The sequence below is a fragment of the Kogia breviceps genome, chromosome 4 (assembly GCF_026419965.1).
Source record: "Kogia breviceps isolate mKogBre1 chromosome 4, mKogBre1 haplotype 1, whole genome shotgun sequence".
In the NCBI taxonomy this organism is placed as follows: domain Eukaryota; kingdom Metazoa; phylum Chordata; class Mammalia; order Artiodactyla; family Physeteridae; genus Kogia; species Kogia breviceps.
This window is the reverse complement of record NC_081313.1, coordinates 164,269,197-164,287,210: the sequence shown is the minus strand read 5'-3', so window position 1 is coordinate 164,287,210 and position 18,014 is coordinate 164,269,197. Positions and strand designations below refer to the sequence as shown.

General features: G+C 46.5%; 1 protein-coding gene across 13 annotated transcripts in view; it reads right to left on the bottom strand.

The window, feature by feature from the left end:
* Positions 1 to 5,935: 5,935 nt before the first annotated feature.
* The window catches only part of TENM2 (teneurin transmembrane protein 2), a 3,844,234-nt gene continuing 3,832,155 nt past the window's right edge, over positions 5,936 to 18,014 (bottom strand). For all 13 annotated transcript variants that reach the window (XM_067032280.1, XM_059063069.2, XM_067032278.1 and 10 more), the window contains 2 exons: positions 9,696 to 9,826; positions 5,936 to 8,064 (listed from right to left, as the gene is read on the bottom strand). In XM_067032280.1, coding sequence (XP_066888381.1) covers positions 7,303 to 8,064; positions 9,696 to 9,826 — 893 coding nt within the window. In that variant the 3' untranslated portion in view covers positions 5,936 to 7,302. The remainder of the gene's footprint in view (positions 8,065 to 9,695; positions 9,827 to 18,014) is intronic.

Here is an 18,014-nt window from a genome sequence, read left to right as displayed (position 1 = left end):
GCAAACGCCTATCGCTTTACGTAGCTTATGTGGGGGACGGATGGAGTGGGTGCTGGAGACCTTTGCTATTTGACAGGTCAAACTCCAGGACTGGGAATGTGTCCAGCCAATCTCGGGACAGGGGCCTCACCTTCCGTCCTCACAGGCTGAGAATAATAATAGTTAGTGGTGGATTAATAGTGATCCCCGTTTGCCAGGCACTAGACTGGGTGTTTGTTACAGCAACCCTGTGAGATGGGATCATCATATGCATTTCACAAGGGAGGAAATTGAGGCTTCAGAGGTTAGGTAAAGAACTCAGGCTTAGCTAGAAAGGGGAGCAGTTGGAATTTAAATGGTAAACTGCTGTTAGAGGAAAATAGTGGATCATTTTTGGGTTATCGCCTTTGGAGTAAAAAAATAAAACTTTAAATCCCAATTTTGCACTTGCCAAGCACTCTGCATTTGTTATCTTTATTAGTCTTTTCCAACAATCCTATAAAGCAAGTTTTTTTTTTTTTTTTTTTCTCCTATTTTACACATGAGAAAAGGGGGGCTCAGGAAGGGGAAGGTTTGTATGGACATCTACCCAGGGAGTACACGATGGAGCTGGGCTCAGAATCCAGTCTGGCTGTTACTCCAGTCAGGGCGAGTATTCTTTGCAATCTTGCTTCCAGGAACCAATTCCAGGGGCCTCTTTTCAGGGCCCGGGACTCTGCCCTGGGCCCAGGGCTCTCTTGGCGCTCTCTTGCTTCTCAGGCTCTCAGAGCTGCCCAACTTGTTTTCTAAACCAGCCTGAGGCGCCCAGGCCCAGCTCCAGAAAGATTTCATGGGAAGGGCCGCCACCTTGTGGCCAAACAGCAAGCCCACCGTGGAGCAGGAGGAAGCCACGGCTTAGGAAGGCGGGGCTTGGGCAACAGGTGAAGTCAGTCTCTGGCGGGACTCCAGCTGGGGCAGACTTGCTTTTCGAGGCCTGCCCCACAGCCAGAGGGCCCGCTTGGGCGTCGGAGGGAGGGCTCAGGATGGACGGTGGGGCTTGGCTGTGAGCAAACTGGATCAGCACTTTTCCTCAGAGTCCCGACTTGGGCCCATCAGAGGATTCCTGAAGGTAAGCCTAGGTTAGACTTCTCCTTAAGCCCTCTCCAGAGGCGTTGCTCCTTTTATCTGTGTCGGGGTGGGGAGAGGCAATGCCGGCGTATATGGCACTTCCCCTGATGAGACGCCCCCAGAGCTTCGGGGGCTGGACCCTCCCTCGGTGCACGACCCTGTATAGACACTGTCCCCAACTCTGAGGGAGTTACAGAACCTCGTCCTTCGCTCCTAAACCTAATCCTGTGCCTCCGTCCTCATCTGGGCCGTTACATGCGGGCTATTGCGTCTCCCAGGCTCTGTTCTCTCCGCTCCTTTCCTCTCTCCACTTCGCTAATCGAAGGACTTCTTAGTCACATTTCTCCCCAGGTACAAGAGCCCCATGCTGTCTCTTCGTGGCCCGCAAGAGGTTGTCCAGCCTCTTAGCCTGGTTTTCGTTCCTGCCTCACTCCGACATCCACATCTCAGGCCACGTGCCTCCTGTTAGGCAACCAGTGCTTCTCAGCCCAGGCTGTACATTCACATCACCTGGGGAGTTTCAAAACCTACCCATACGGCTGCATTCCCCCTCGAGTTCCTGATTGAACTGTCCCGGGCCCCGGAGGTGTTGGGCATGTTCCGTAAAGCTCCCCAGGGGATCCTAGTGCATAGCCGTTGCTCCAGGCTTTCTGAACTTCTCCCCCGTTGGCTTGTGTATTTCATCTCACGCCTGCAGCGGGTGCCCATCTCCCAGTCCTGGCAGCCCTCTCACCTTCTCTCCCTGCATTCTCTTCCCTGTGAGTACCCAGCTCCAAGGCTGGATTCACATGTTTGTGCATCATATCCTGTGCGAGCACTGAGCTCGCCGTGTCCCGCAGATTAGCTTGTGAGTTGGTCCTCACACCTTAGACGCTGCGATGTTGGACCAGGTTTTATTTCTCTTTGTATTCCCAGCCTCTGATGGCGCCCGAGACAGCAGTGTGTTCGGTGACTGGGAATGCCGACGAATGACTGAATGGATGGCCTTCTTAGACAGCCAGACTTCCCGTTGCTGAGATCTCCGACACCTTCTGAAAAGCCCTCGAGGCTGTGAGCAGCCCTCTCACGCTGAGGTACCAGTTCCTGTGCCCTGGGCCTGGGAGGGGGAGGGGGCAGGGTGGAGTGGGATTTGAGGGAAGGTTTTCTCCATCCTCCCCCATGATGAACGAACGGGTCATGCCTCAAGTTCCACTTTTAGAAAAATCCGTGCTTGGAGCAACGATTTAGAAATAATAAACGCTAACATTTACTGGGGACTTACCAGGTGTCGGTGAAATATGCAACCTCATTTAATCATCAAAGCAGCCGCATTCTTATCAGCCCTCTTTTATGGGTGAGTAAAAGGAGGCTCATAGATGCTGAGTTATGTGGCAGAGACTGTTAGGACTCACCAACACCTAGTCCCCTCATCTTCCTGGATTCATAGATGACATTTTCTAGTCTCTTTTGCAGTAGGTGGGTCCATGGAACTCCCCATGGAATGTGAGTGGAGGTGATGAGTATATTTCCAGGTGTGGCTCATTAAAAATAAAATAGTTACACATGTGCTCTTGCTGCCCCTTCTCCATCAACCAGTTGAAAGCAGAGGACTTCAAAGATCCCGAGGACCTAGAAGAAGGCAGAGCCACAAGATGTAAGGAGCCTGGGGTCCCCAACAGGAGCAGAGCCGTTTCCCATCACTGACCACGATGAACTACGGCATGAGTAAGGACTCAGCTTTTTCTGTATTAATTTATGTTGGGCTTATTTCTTAAAGCAGCTAGTGCTATTTACCCTAATTAATACATGTAACCTTCCCAAGCCCTGTGTTTCGTGAGTGGTCAACTTAAGATTTGTTCCCGTTGGGCTGTCTTCAGAGCAGGTAATCTTATTCCCTGAAAGGCCTTTCCAGAATTGTCTATCATTGTGCAAATACTTCAGGAAGAGGCCAGACATTTCATCCTGGTTATTTTAGGGCTGGCCTGAGGAAAGGCAGGAGAAGATATTTTTTTTTTACCCAAGACCGTTTCCTTCTCCCATATGATGAGTTTGTGTGTGTATGTGTTGTGAGGGGCTGCGCTGGCCTGGGTGTAACAGAACACTCATGGATAATTCAACGATGATTGGCATAAAAGAGGAGAGTTTCACGTTCAAGGGGAACTCTGGTGACATGTGACTGCCTGTGTGCCACATGGTGTGCCCACGCCTTTGGGTCTACCTGGCAGCCGAGAGGCTGGCGGAGGCATAAAAGCTCTGGCCTGAGCGAGCTCCCCATTGCTTTCTTTTTTTTTCCTCCCATTATATGGGCTGTCTTTTCACTTTCTTGCCATCCTTTGAAGCACAAGGCTTTAAATTTTTATTTATTTATGGCTGCGTTGGGTCTTCCTTGCTGCGCGCGGGCTTTCTCTAGTCGTGGTGCGTGGGCTTCTCATCACCGTGGCTTCTCTTGTTGCGGAGCACGGGCTCTAGGCGCGTGGGCTCTAGAGCGCAGGCTCAGGAGTTGTGGCACACAGGCTTAGTTGCTCTGCGGCATGTGGGATCTTCCCGGGCCAGCGCTCAAACCCGTGTCCCCTGCATTGGTAGGCGGATTCTTAACCACTGAACCACCAGGGAAGTCCCCACCCCCACCCCCACTGCCTTCTTGCCTGAGATTCCCTCCCTGTCTTGGAAGACCCCCTGGCTGCATCAATCCTGGGAGACAACACCATGGTTAGTCCCCGTGTGGCTCCCACCAAACCAGGATTCAAGTAGGCCTCATGACCAGCTAGAGGCTGTTCTCTGGGTGCATATCCAAGGGGTCCTGATTCCAGTTGAATTAAATAAGGCAGCTGGGCTAAAGCACACAGGAGGACCTGTGTCCTGCTTCCTGTCCTCCTGAAGGGAAACAGGGAAACAAGGGTGTTCACATGTGCTTCTGAGAAGGAAGGTCTCTGGAGTATTTTTGTTCTCCTGTTTGCTTAACTAACTCACAGCTTGCTCTGCTGACAACAGGGCCCATGGGGTCTGATACTGAGTGTAAAGCAGGCTAGCCTGGTCTCTCTCCCCCTCTCCTTCCACCTGGGGAAGCCGCCCCTGGCCGGGTTGGAGGATGGGAAGACAGTGGCGATTCAGAGCCCTTGAAGGTCTCAGGGTGACATACCACCCAGACTTGCTGGAGAGGCTTGGAAATCAGCCGCAGCTGGGCTTGAATCATTCTACCACCTCCCAGCTCGGTGAAAAGTGGCCTCAGTTTCTCCACTTGCAAAGTGAATGATACTAGGAGCTTGTCTTTGCAATCTATCCACTCAAATTACTTCTATTTCCTCCTCGATGGCCACCAGCCTTGTCACTTCACACAGACGATCACATCAGATCCCCTGCCTGTTCACGCTGCATCAGGAGCACTTGTTGATGAAACTAAAACAGAATCCCTCTCTTTTCTTTTTAAAATTAATTTATTTTTTGACTGTGTTGGCTCTTCGTTGCTGTACGCGGGCTTTCTCTAGTTGCGGCGAGCAGGGGCTACTCCTCATTGCGGTGCGCGGGCTTCTCATTGCGATGGCTTCTCTTGCTGTGGAGCACGGGCTCTAGGCGCACGGGCTTCAGTAGTTGTGGCACGTGGGCTTGGTAGTTGTGGCTCGCGGGCTCTAGAGCGCAGGCTCAGCAGTTGTGGCGCACAGGCTTAGTTGCTCCGTGGCATGTGGGATCTTCCCGGACCAGGGCTCGAACCCGTGTCCCCTGCGTTGGCAGGCGGATTCTTAACCACCGCACCACCAGGGAAGCCCTCCCTCTTGTTTTTAATGAAAAAAAAAAATCAGTCTTTAATCGGTGGGTCTTTTGAACCTTGCCAACCTCTTCTGTTTTCTGGCCTTACTATGTGAACCTAGCCCCTTTGCATATGCTGCTCCCTGGGTCTGGGATGCATTTTCTTCTTTTCATCTGGTTAATTCCTCCTTAACTTTCAAACTTCTGTAACTTCCTTTACATTCTCAGTTTAGGTCACCTCCCCAGTTATGTGCTTCCACAGCTTTGTAAATCTCTCCTCCTTGGCACTGAACACCCCTGTCGTTTTCACTTCTTAGGGTAACTATTTGACTATTGTCTGTCTGCATCCCTGACTGTAAGTTTCATGAGGCGAGGGCCCCTATGTATGTCTATTGATCTCTTTTATCCCCAGAACTTAGCACAGGACTTGGCACATGGCAAGCTCTCAAAATAATGTTGTTGAATGAATGCAAGATGAGGATTAAATGAAAATATTGTGTGCAGAGCACTTAGCACTGTTCTTGGCATGCGGTACACATCTATAAATACAAGCTATTAACGATAACATTGCTATTCTACTGTAGGATTTGTGGGGGGAAATTCATCCAAATCATAACTGCTCTTCCTTCTTTGGTTGCCCCAAGTGTGCAAGTTTTGGGGTAAAGTGATCCAGTCTGGAAGAAAGTACACACACATAACACATATGAACGCACACATAGAGCCACACAAATTACAGGCACGTCCTCTAATGTGGGGAGAGTGTTTGCCTTCAGTTTCCTGGCAGCACCTTCTGGAACTAGAACACGGCAGCAGGGAGAAGGCTGACTGTGCCGGGAATGCTGGAGGGACCCATCTGGGCACAGGTGGGCCTGAGGGTCCTTGCCACCCACCAGCCCCAGGCCCACACTCTCCTTCCTGTCTCTGCTCCATGAAGGGTGGGGGCTGCAGATGTAGGGAGAGGTCACTCTAGAATTTAGAGCAGCTTGGGGGCCAGGGGGTGCCTCTAACAGAAGATCCTCCGCAAGTTCACAATTCCGTCTCTGCCTGAGCGTTGTGAGACGCTCCCCTTTCCTCCAGAAACTTTGACCTGGCCCTCACCTCAAAGCATTTCCACAGAACACCAGTGTCCACAGGAGTTTTAGAGACTTTATTTATGTATAAACAATTTAAACACTTTGCCATAAATTATCTTTGCCTGTCCCTAGTCTTTGCTTAGCAGCAAATTAAAATTAATATAAAAACTCGATGAACAAGTCATACATGTATATTACAAAAAAGTTCCTGTACCAAAGTTCTTATTAGACATTTTTTTTTGTTTTTTTTTTTAAACTTTTTTTTCTTCTTTTTGTGGGTTTTTAAAATTTTTTATTTTCTCTCCTCGTGGTGACTGTCATGTGATTGTCTCAGTTTCTGGACCAAACAAACACACTAATAATTTTAAATCTCAAACAGTGATTGTGCCTTGAGGCTTAGGTATGTACAGGGTGATCTGAAGTGGTGCCCGTTAGCAAAAGAGTGTCACGATGCCCACACCTCTACTGCAACTGATACCCACGAACTACAGAATCTAAACAGACTACACCCTGTAACTGCGTATTACTGTCCACAATGGAATCTTCAAAGACAAAAGAACATGAAATTTATCTGTAGTGATTATAGCCACCCTTGGAATTAAATTTTACACTCTGCGCTCAAATAAATTAGCTCAGGCCAGACTAAATCGGGACCTGAGAGTTAAGTGCTGAACGGTATCATTTCGCTTTCATATCAATTTCCTTTCTTTTCTTGTGTTTTTATATATTTTTTTTCTTTAAAAAGTATTTCCAATGCTCACTCTTTCACTTGTACCCCCCCCCCCAGTCGCTACACACAAATCACCCCCAAAGTCGTGGTTTAAATGCACCTGTATTTGTTAAAAGGAAAACGTCTGTAGTATCTGTCCAACCAGCAGTCTGAATCATTGTCCTCAACTGGTCCTGGAATGCTGGCCCTCCTGGACGTCTGTGTGTCGCTCACGTGTGAATGAGTGAGGTATTAGAAGATGAGGCCTTCTCGTCTTCACGTCTCTGTTTTTCGGTCGGTGTGTTTGTTTGTGTGTATGTGTGTGGGTTTTTGTTTGTTTGTTTTTTCATGTTGTGCGTGTGTCTGTTCTTGCTTTTGGACATTTTGCGTCTCTTTCCATCTCTTTGCGGTGTAGACCCAGAACAAGTGGGTCATATTTTAGGGGAACTCGGAACATGGTTGTGTGATCGTTCATTCGTCTGTTTTGTTTTTCCTCAGGAATTTGCAGCCGGGCTTTAGTCTACTTCGGGAGGTGGGACTTGTCGCGTGGACAGTAGCATTGGAACTCAAAAAATGTGAGCTTTCTTGCCACTTGGTTTCCTAAAGCAGCCCGGCCTCAGTGCCCCTGTTAGGTCTTCATCTCCTTAGGAGAGGAGAGAACAGTGACTCCTGCTGAGCCATCCAGACGAGGAATGGCAGCACATGATTTTGTTACCTCTTTCCCATCTCATTCTGTCTTAAAAACTGGATGTTGCTGCTACTGTCTGCCAGCTCAGGGTATTGCTCGACGGGAAGCACGTAATAGCCCTCGTAACCCTGCACACGTCCCGTGCTCAGGAGCTGCTGCTTCTCGCCCTCAGTCCACAGGCGGCTGCCCTCTCGGCCGTCCCTGGCTTTCTGCTGTTCCTTGGCCCAGGCGGTGCCCAGGGCCCTCTGCCTGGCCTGGTCCAGGATGCGGGCCTTCTCTTCGTCCAGGGTGTCGGGGGTGAGGCCGTAGCGGATGCTGAGCAGCAGCGTGGAGTGCTGGAACTCGACGTTGGTGAACCTTCGAGTCCTGCCGTTGACCAGCAGCGTGGGCTGCGACACGGTCACGTTCACCCCGCTCTCCAGCACCTTGCGGCCGATGGTGGTGCCCAGGGTGACCAGGTCGCCGTCGGCCGAGCCGATCTTCACGAAGTAGTGGGTGTCCTTGCCCTCGATGCTGTAGTGCATCTTGTCCAGGTAATAGGCGTTGTTGAGCACGGACGCCACCTTGCGGCTGTCCTCGCTGGCGATGCTGGACGTGCCGGTGGTCACCCGCCCCTCTTTGATGGCGAACATGATGCCTTTGCCGATGATGGGTGTGGTGGTGGCGAACCAGTGGCCTGCTTTCTCTCGGATGCTGGCGTGGAGCTTCTTAGAGATGACCTGCCCTTCGAGGGCCATGAAGGCCTGGTTGTGCCTCTCGGTTGTCTGTTGGACACCTGTAATGAGCTGTGGGCATAAGAAAACACAGAAAGCTGAGAAGGTGGGCTGGGCCGCTGTGTGTACGGGCTGGGCAACACAGTGACAAAGGGTCAGAAGGAGGAAGGCTGGGGCTCTCCTGCAAGAACATGTCATGCGTCCGTCACGAGAGGAGCTAAGATAGTGCTACCTTTTGGAACTAGGACAGACTGGCAGGTTTCCAGTGCTCTGATGCTATGGCCTCTCCACCTTGTAACTGCACCATTAACTAAAAAATGGGGGTGCGGAGGAGTACCGCATTGCTGGTATCTGCACCCACGCCTACCCACTTACCATGGCTCTCCATCATTGCGGAAGAGAAAGTCACTCTGCCTGCTGATGATCTGGCAGCTGCCGCACACACTTCGGACCCGGGAATATCCTGAGCTGAAGGGCAGGGTGTTTGAGCAGCTGTGAACCCCGCTGCTGTGACCTACCTCTCTTTGAGGCCAGTGCCCTGGTTATTCATGAACTTCCTTGGGTTAGCACCTGGCTACTCAAAAGTATGGCTAGCAGCTGAGACATCTCCAGGACTCGCCCTGTTAGAAGAGCAGAATCCCAGGCCTCCCTCCTGACCCACCGAGTCAGAAGCTGCAGCTTAACGAGACAGCCTAGCTGGTTTGCCTGTGTATTAATGTTTGAAAAGCACTGGAATAACAGATTCTGGCTTCGTGGGCCAGAGGGACCGTCCCTGGGCTTTTTGAGTCATTTGCTTTGGATCCTAGCCCTGCTTCTGCAGAGGGATGAAATCCCCATTATCTCCTTGGCCTTGAGTTCTCTACTCACAAATTACAGCTCACCTCAATTGGCGGTTGGGGGACAGGCTGGGATAATGGAAGAGGCTGTGCTTGGGAGGTAACAGCACTTAGATAAATGAGTGAAATGATGGCTATTTATCCACCGAGTGGTCCCCACGGGGCAGAACTGTGAGAATGCTGTTCTCAATTACCCAGCAGCTCCTCCTGGTCTCTCTCTAGTGACACAGTCTGGACGATTATTCAGAGCAGGTGAGACCTTTCCGACTTGTATTGTGCCGAGCACAGGTTCTGTAGCTGGGGATATCTGAGCACAGATATCCCCTGTCCGGTTGTGGCCGAGATCTTGGCGGCACCCAAATTGAAACCACATCTCGGTCATCACCAAGAAACCCGAGCACAAATTATGTTCAGAAAACTCAATCTGTATACACTTGGGCCATAAAACGCTGAGGTTTTATGTAAGGCATAAAAGTGTTCTTTAACGGGACAGAAACTGCAAACCACCGTTTTATTACGTCCCATAAAAGCCAAAAGGGTTATGATCTTACAGGCAGCGCAGATGGTAGGTTGCTGCTAGATTTCTCAGTGCTGTGGTTAATCAAGGAGTGACTCAAGGGTACACACGGAACAGATAATGACACCACAATTAAGGTAATCATTGAGGTTGGGAAGAAATACGTGCTGTGCCAGACAAGTAACAGTACTGACATTTCGCTGTCCGGCGAAGTCACCACGTTTCACGCCCCTTTTATACCCAGCTTTTATGTTTTCCTCTGCTACTGACATGCCCTTGGCTCCAACATGGTTGTTTGCCAAATGGAATGATGATGGTCATTGGATCCCTTGGCAGGGACCTCCACTTACCTGTCCGTTCTCACTTGCTTGACTCTCTGACAACTCATAGGGCGGAGGCACGAAATACATTTTGGCTCTCGGGAAGCCGGGAATTATGTTGCTAAGCTGAAATCCAAACATCACCAGCCAGCTTTTCACATCTACGGTGGAAATGAAAATAAAGTTTTCTGAAATCATGATGGATGGAAAGCCAGAGAGGATCTTGGAGACAGAGCAAAATAAAATGGGGGGTTGTGTATGGAGTCCGGCAGGAGAGGGAGGCAAGAGCCTGTGGAGGTCTCCTGGCCTGCTTACCTGGGTCCTTCTCTTACCTGGGTCCCACTCACCCCTCCCCATGTGGTGAATTAGGGCAGTGCTGCAGTAAGATAGATCTACTTTCGATGCCCTTGCTGTGTGACCTTGGGCAAGTTCCTGGCCCTCTCTCAGCTTCAGGTTCCTCAGATACGAATTGGGATAATAACTGTACTAATCTCATTGGGCTGTCGTGAGGATTGACGGCAAAAAATCCATGTCAAGGGCTTATCATAGTGCCTGGCACGTGGGTTGCTCAATAAATATGGACTCCTTCATTTGGCAAGTATTTAAGGGAGCATCTATTACGGGCCAGTCAATGTGCTTAGAGGCTAGAGACACAATGACTGGTTACATGCAGACGTGATGATTAACAGTGTGCAGGACCTCGGGGGGTGGTGGGTGCTGCTGCACTGAGGCTGGCTCATTATAGAAAGGGGACTCCCTGAGTGTGTGGAACGCAGAGAGCCATCTGGCTCCCGAGACCCTTTCCTCAGGTGTCTCCTCTTCAAAGAGAGGTCAAGAGAGAGCTCCGTGTGCTCAGAGTACGACTGCCCTTCCTTGCTAGGGCTCCAGATTGAGTCTGCTCCACCGTCACTCTCCATCTCTGTTCCTGAATTCCTTCTTAGTAACTTCATTCGACAAGCAGTTGATCCTTCCAGCAGCCTGGCCTCTTATTTTTTTGGTGATCCTCCTCCCTCTCCTGCTCAGCCTCTGGACCTTGTTATCATCAATACTTCGGATCCCCCCATTATCTCAATTTCGTGTACATCGCCCTCTGATCACCACCTGGGCTCTCTCTAGTTTACTCCTTTTTGTAACCTGACACCCACACTCCCTGAGCCTCTCCTCTCCTTAGGACCTTCAACCTACCCTAAACTTCTTTTCCCTCCCTCAGCTTCTTGGTCCCTCTTCTCTTCTCACCTAGCACACATTCCATGGTCAATCATTAGAATTCTTCCCTTGTGTATTATCTCAGATCCTTGCCCCTCTCTCACTTCACCACACCTGCTTGGTGAAATCACAATTTTGGTTAAATCATGGAAGGCTCTGCCTATTCCACGTTTGTCCCTGTGCAGCTGAATGTGGCAGCAGAAAGGAATGCAACCACACTGACTGACGTTAAATTCCTGTCCATGAACCCCAATTGTGCCTTCCTGCCCCCCTGGCAATCTGACTACATCCCCCTCCTTCCATTTAGTCCTTCTCCCATTCTCCTGGATGATTTTACCTCTTCTCATCTCGCCTAAAACCTCCCACACCTGCTTTCCCTTCTGCGCTCTAGCAGAGGACCTTAATTTCTAGTCTAAGAAAACTGACGAGGCCAGAGGGGAATGTCCCTAAACCCTCATCATATTTATCAGCCTACCAGCATCTGCACCTACATTCCCGCCTTCCTCCTGTTACTCTAGATGAGCTGTTGGAATCAACCCTCCACTTGTGCACTGGCTCACGTGCATTTTTGCTCACTCGGGGACAGCACTCCAGCAACCCTCTCTCTCCATCCATCAATTTACTCTCTCTTCCAATGGATCAACCCCATCAGCATACAAACATGCCACTAAAACTCCACCTTAAAAAAATCCCTCTCTTGTCCCTCCTTCTCCCTTTAGCCACCACCAGTGTCTCACCCCCTTTACAAGAACTTCTCAAACTCAAAATAATTTTCTAGACTCACTGACTCCCATTCATCTCCTCTGAATCAGGCTTTGCTCCCAAATACTCATTAAAACAACTCTTGTCAAGGTCACAAATGACCTCTGTGTTGACCTATCAGAAGTATCTGACAAGTTGAACACTCCTGTGTCTCTCCTTGTCTTGGCTTTCTGGACAGCACACTCTCTTGTCCCCCTCCCACCTTTGTGGCCACCCTTTGTCCCTCTTTGGTTCCTCCTCATCTCCCTACTCTGAATATCAGGATGTCCTAGACTCAGTCTGTGAACTTCTTCTGCATTCTATCTACTCGTCCAAACACGGTGATCTTATCCAGCCTCAGGGCCCTCAATACCATTTACATGCTGATGCTGACTCCAAAATGTATGTCTCCATCCAGGACCTCTCCCTCAATTCCAAACTAGTGTATCTAATGATACTTCAGACTTCTATCCAAAACTGAACTCCTCATCTTCCTCCCCGCACCTGTTGCCATAGTCTTTTCCATCCCAGGTTATGGCAACTCCATCCTTCCAGCTACCATCCTTGACCTCTTCCTTTTTCTCACTCTCTATGTCTAAACCATCAGTAAATCCTTTACTTTTTTAAAAAAATTGAGGTAAGTTTCACGTAACATAAAATTCATCATTTTAGGGCTTCCCTGGTGGCGCAGTGGTTGAGAGTCCGCTTGCCGATGCGGGGGACACGGGTTCGTGCCCCAGTCCGGGAAGATCCCACATGCCGCGGAGCGGCTGGGCCCATGAGCCATGGCCGCTGAGCCTGCGTGTCCGGAGCCTGTGCTCCGCGATGGGAGAGGCCACAGCAGTGAGAGGCCCGCGTACCACAAAAAAAAAAAAAAAAAAAAAAAAAAAAAAATCATCCTTTTAAACATTTTAAAGTACACGATGCAGTGGCTTCCACTACATTCACGGTATTGTACAAACTTCATTTCTATTGAATTCCAGAACATGTTCATCACCCCCAAAGAAACCGCATACCTGTTAGCAGTCATTCTGCATTCTCCTTTACCCTCAGTCCCTGAAAACCACCACTGCTTTCTGTCTCAATGGAGTTGCCTATTCTGGATATTTCATATAAATGAAATCATATAATATGTGGCCTTTCATGCCTGGCTTCTTTCATTTAGCACAATGTTTTCAAGGTTCATCCATGTTGTAGCCTATGTCAGTACTTCATTCCTTTTTATGGCTGAATAACATTCTGTTATTTGGATATACCCCATTTTGTTTATTCATTCATCAGTTAATGGATATTTGGGTTATTTACACCTTTATTTTCTACTATTATGGATAATGCTATTATGAATAGTCATGTACAAATTCATATTGATTTTTCTTCATTCACTGTCAGGATTTTATTATTGTTATTTTAGGATAGCATTTTAAAAAATGAAGTATAGTTGATTTACAATGTTGCATTCATTTCAGGTGTACAGTAAAGTGATTCAGTTATACACATACATAATATATATTCTTAATTTAATTTTTATTTTATGTTGGAGTATAGTTGACTTACAGTGTGTTAGTTTCCAGTGTACAGCTAACTGATTCAGTTACGCATGTACATATATCCATTCTTTTTCAGATTCTTTTCCCATATAGGTTATTCCAGAATATTGAGTAGAGTTCCCTGTGCTATATAGTAGGTCCCTGTTGATTATTTTATACATAGTAGTGTGTATATGTTAATCCCAAACTCCTAATGTATCCCTCCCCACCACATTTACCCCTGGCAACCACATGTCTGCTTTTGAAGTCTGTGAGTCTGTTTCTGTTTTGCAAATAAGTTCATTTGTATCATTTTTTTTAGATTCCACATATAAGTGATATCATATGATATTTGTCTTTCTCTGTCTGACTTACTTCACTTAGTACGATAATCTCTAGGTCCATCCATGTTGCTGCAAATGGCGTTACTTCATTCTTTTTAATGGCCGAGTAATATTCCATTGTATATATGTACCACATCTTCTTTATCCATTCCTTTGTTGATGGACATTTAGGTTACTTCCATGTCTTGGCTATTGTAAACAGTGCTGCAATGAACATTGGAGTGTGTGTATCTTTTCGAATTATGGTTTTCTCTGGATATATGCCCACGAGTGGGATTGCTGGGCCTATGGTAGTTCTATTTTTAGTTTAGTTTTTTTTTTTTTTTTTTTGTGGTATGCGGGCCTCTCTCTGTTGCAGCCTCTCCCATTGTGGAGCACAGGCTCTGGACGCGCAGGCTCAGTGGCCATGGCTCACGGGCCTAGCCGCTCCGCGGCATGTGGGATCTTCCCGGACCAGGGCACAAACCCGTGTCCCCTGCATCAGCAGGCGGACTCTCAACCACTGCGCCACCAGGGATGCCCTATTTTTAGTTTTTTAAAGAACCTCCATACTGTTCTCCTAGTGGTCGTGCCAATTTACATTCCCACCAACAATGTAAGACGGTTCCCTTTTTTCCACACCCTCTTCAGCATTTATTGTTTGTAGGCTTTTCAATGATGGCTATTCTGACCTGTGTGAGGTGATTACCTCATTGTAGTTTTGATTTGCATTTCTCTAATAACTAGTGACGTTGAGCATCTTTTCATCTGCTTTTTGGCCATCTGTATGTCTTCTTTGGATAAATGTCTATTTAGATCTTCTGCCCATTTTTTTTTGATTGGGTTGTTTGTTTCTTTGACATAGAGCTGCATGAGCTGTTTGTATATTTTGGAGATTAAACCCTTGTTGGTCACTACATTTGTAAATAATTTCTCTCATTCTGTAGGTTGTCTTTCTGTTTATGGTTTCCTTTGCTGTGCAAAAGCTTTTTAAGTTTAATTAGGTCCCATTTGTTTATTTTTGTTTTTATTTTCATTACTCTAGAAGGTGTATCCAAAAAGATCTTGCTGTGATTTATTTCAGAGTGTTCTGCCTATGTTTTCCTCTAAGATTTTTATAGGATCTGGCCTTACATTTAGATCTTTGAACCATTTAAAGTTTATTTTTGTGTATGGTGTTAGAGAATGTTCTAATTTTATTCTTTTAGATGTAGCTGTCCAGTTTTCCCAGCACCACTTATTGAAGAGACTGTCTTTTCTCCATTGTTTATTCTTGCCTCCTTTGTTGGAGATTGACCATAGGTGCGTGGGTTTATATTTGGGCTTTCTGTCCTGTTCCATTGATTTATATTTCTGTTTTTGTGCCAGTACCATACTGTTTTGATTACTGTAGCTTTGTAGTATAGTTTGAGGTCAGGGCGTATGATTCCTCCAGCTCCGTTTTTCTTTCTCAGGACTACTTTGGCTGTTTAGGGTCTCTTGTGTTTCCATACAAATTTAAAAATTTTTTGTTCTTGTTCTCTAAAAATGCCATTGGTAATTGATAGGAATTGCATTGAATCTGTAGATTGCCTTGGGTAGTATAGTCATTTTCACAGTATTCATTCTTTCAATCCAAGAACATGGTGTATCTTTCCATCTGTTTGTGTCATCTTCGATTTCTTTCATCAACATCTTATAGTTTTCAGGGTACAGGTATTTTGCCTCTTTAGGTAGATTTATTCCTAGGTATTTTATTCCTTTTGAAGTGATGGTAAATGGGATTGTTTCCTTAATTTCTCTTTCTGATCTTTCATTGTTAATGTATAGGAATGCAACAGATTTCTGTGTATTAATTTTGTATTCTGCAAATTTACCAAATTCATTGATGAGCTCTAGTAGTTTTCTGGTAGCATCTTTCCATTGTGGCTGGAAAAGATACTTGATATGATTTCAATTTTCTTAAATTTATTGAGGCTTGCTTTGTGGCCCAAGATGTGATGTATCCTGGAGAATGTTCTGTGTGTACTTGAGGAGAATGTGTATTCTGCTGATTTCAGATGGAAGGTTCTATAAATATCAATTAAGTCCATCTGGTCTAATGTGTCATTTAAGGTCTGTGTTTCCTTATTGATTTTCTGTCTGGATGATCTGTCCATTGATGAAAGTGGGGTGTTAAAGTCCCCCACTATTATTGTGTTACTGTTGATTCTCCTTTTATGGCTGTTAGTATTTGCCTTATATTTTGAGGTGCTCCTATGCTGGATGCATATATATTTACAATTGTTATATCTTCTTCTTGGATTGATCCCTTGATTGTTATGTAGTGTCCTTCTTTGTCTCTTGTAACAGTCTTTAAAGTCTATTTTGTCTGATATTGATACTCAGCTTTCTTTTGACTTCTATTTGCATGGAATACCCTTTTCCACCTCCTCACTTTCAGTCTATATGTGTCTCTAGATCTGAAGTGGGTCTCTTGTAGACAGCCTATATCCAGGTCTTGTTTTTGTATCCATTGAGCCAGTCTATGTCTTTCGGTTGGAGCATTTATTCCATTTACATTTAAGGTAATTTTTGATATGTATGTTTTTATTGCCGTTTTGTTAATTGTTTTGGATTTGCTTTTGTAGGGCTTTTTTCTTCCCTTCCTCTTCTGTTCTCTTTCTTGTGATTTGATAACTATCTTTAGTGTTGTGTTTGGATTGGTGTGTGTGTGTGTGTGTGTGTGTGTGTGTGTGTGTGTGTGTGTGTGTATGTATCTATTGTAGATTTTTGGTTTGCAGTTCCCATGAGGTTTTGATATAGAAGTCTATATGTATACAAGATTGTTTTAAGTTGCTGGTCTTATAATTACCATTGCATTTACAATATCCTGTATTTGTACTCTGCTCTTCTCATGACTGCTGGTTTTGATATCATATTTGTATGTGGATGATTTCCTACCTTTACTTTATGTTTGCCTTTACCGGTGAGCTTTCCCATTTGTAATTTTCTTGTTTTTAGTTGTGGTCTTCTTTTCTGCCTAGAGAAATTACTTTAGGATTTGTTGTAAAGCTGGCTTGGTGGTGCTGAATTCTCTTAGCTTTTGCTGGTCTGTAAACCTTTTACTTTATCCATTGAATCTGAGCAAGATCCTTGCTGGGTAGATTATTTTTGGTTGTAGGTTTTTCCCTTTTATCACTTTAAATATATTGTGCCACTCCCTTCTGGCTTGCAGAGTTTCTGCTGAAAATTCAGCTGATAGTCTTATGGGGATTCCCTTGTATGTTATTTGTTGCTTTTCCCTTGTTTTTAATATTTTTTTCTTTGTCTTTCATTTTTGTCATTGATTAATAAGTGTCTTGGTGTGTTCCTCCTTGGGTTTATCTTGTGTGGGACTCTGCACTTCCTGGACTTGAACAAGTGTTTCCTTTCTCATGTTAGGGGAGTTTTTGGCTATAATCTCTTCAAATATTTTCTTGGTCCCTTTCTTTCTCTCTTCTCCTTCTGGGACTTCTATAATATGAATGTTGGTGTGTTTAATGTTGTCCCAGAGGTCTCTGAGACTGTTCTCATTTCTTTTCATTCTTTTTTCTTTATTCTATTCCACGGCAATGATTTCCAGCACTCTCTTCCAGCTCACTTATTAGTTCTTCTGCCTCATTTATTCTGCTTTTGATTCCTTCGAGTGTATTTTTCATTTCAGTTACTGTATTGTTCATCTGTTTGTTCTTTAAATCTTCTAGGTCTTTGTTAAACATTTTTTGTATTTCCTCAGTCTGTGCCTCCATTCTTTTTCCAAGAGCTTGGATCATCTTTACTATCATTACTCTGAATTCTTTTTCAGGTAGATTGCCTATCTCCACTTCACTTACTTGTTCTTCTGGGTTTTTATCTTGTTCCTTCGTCTGAAACATATTTCTCTGCTGTCTCATTTTGTCTGACTTCCTGTGTTTGTGGTCTCCTTTCTGCAGGCTGCAGGTTCGTAGTTCCTCCTTCTTCTGGTGTCTGCTCTCTGGTGGCTGAGGTTGGTCCAGAGGCTTGTGTAGGCTTCCTGGTGGGAGGGACTGATGCCTGCACACTGGTGGTTGGAGCTGGGCTTGTCCCTCTGGTGGGCAGGGCTGTGTCAAGGGGTATATTTTTAGGTGGCTGTGAGCTCAGTACCACTTTAGGCAGCCTGTCTGCTGATGGGTGGGGCTGTGTTCTTTCTCCCACCCCACTGGTTGTTTGGCCTGAGGCATCCCAGCACTGGAGCCTGCAGGCTGTTGGGTGGGGCCAGGTCTTCGTGCCAAAATGGTGACCTTTGGGAGAGCTCACACCAATCAATATTCCCTGGGACCTCCACCACCAGTGTTCCTGCCCCCACAGTGAGACACAGCCAACTGCCACCTCCCCAGGAGACCCTCCAAGACCCACAGGTAGGTAGGTCTAGCCCAGGCTCCTATGGAGTCACTGCTTTGTCCTGGGCCCAGTGCATGTGAAATCTTGTGTGCATCCTCTAAGAGTGGAGTCTCTGTTTCCTCCAGTCCTGTGGAGCTCCTGCACTCAAGCTCCTCTGGCCTTCCAAGTCAAATGCTCTGGGGCTTCTCCTCCTG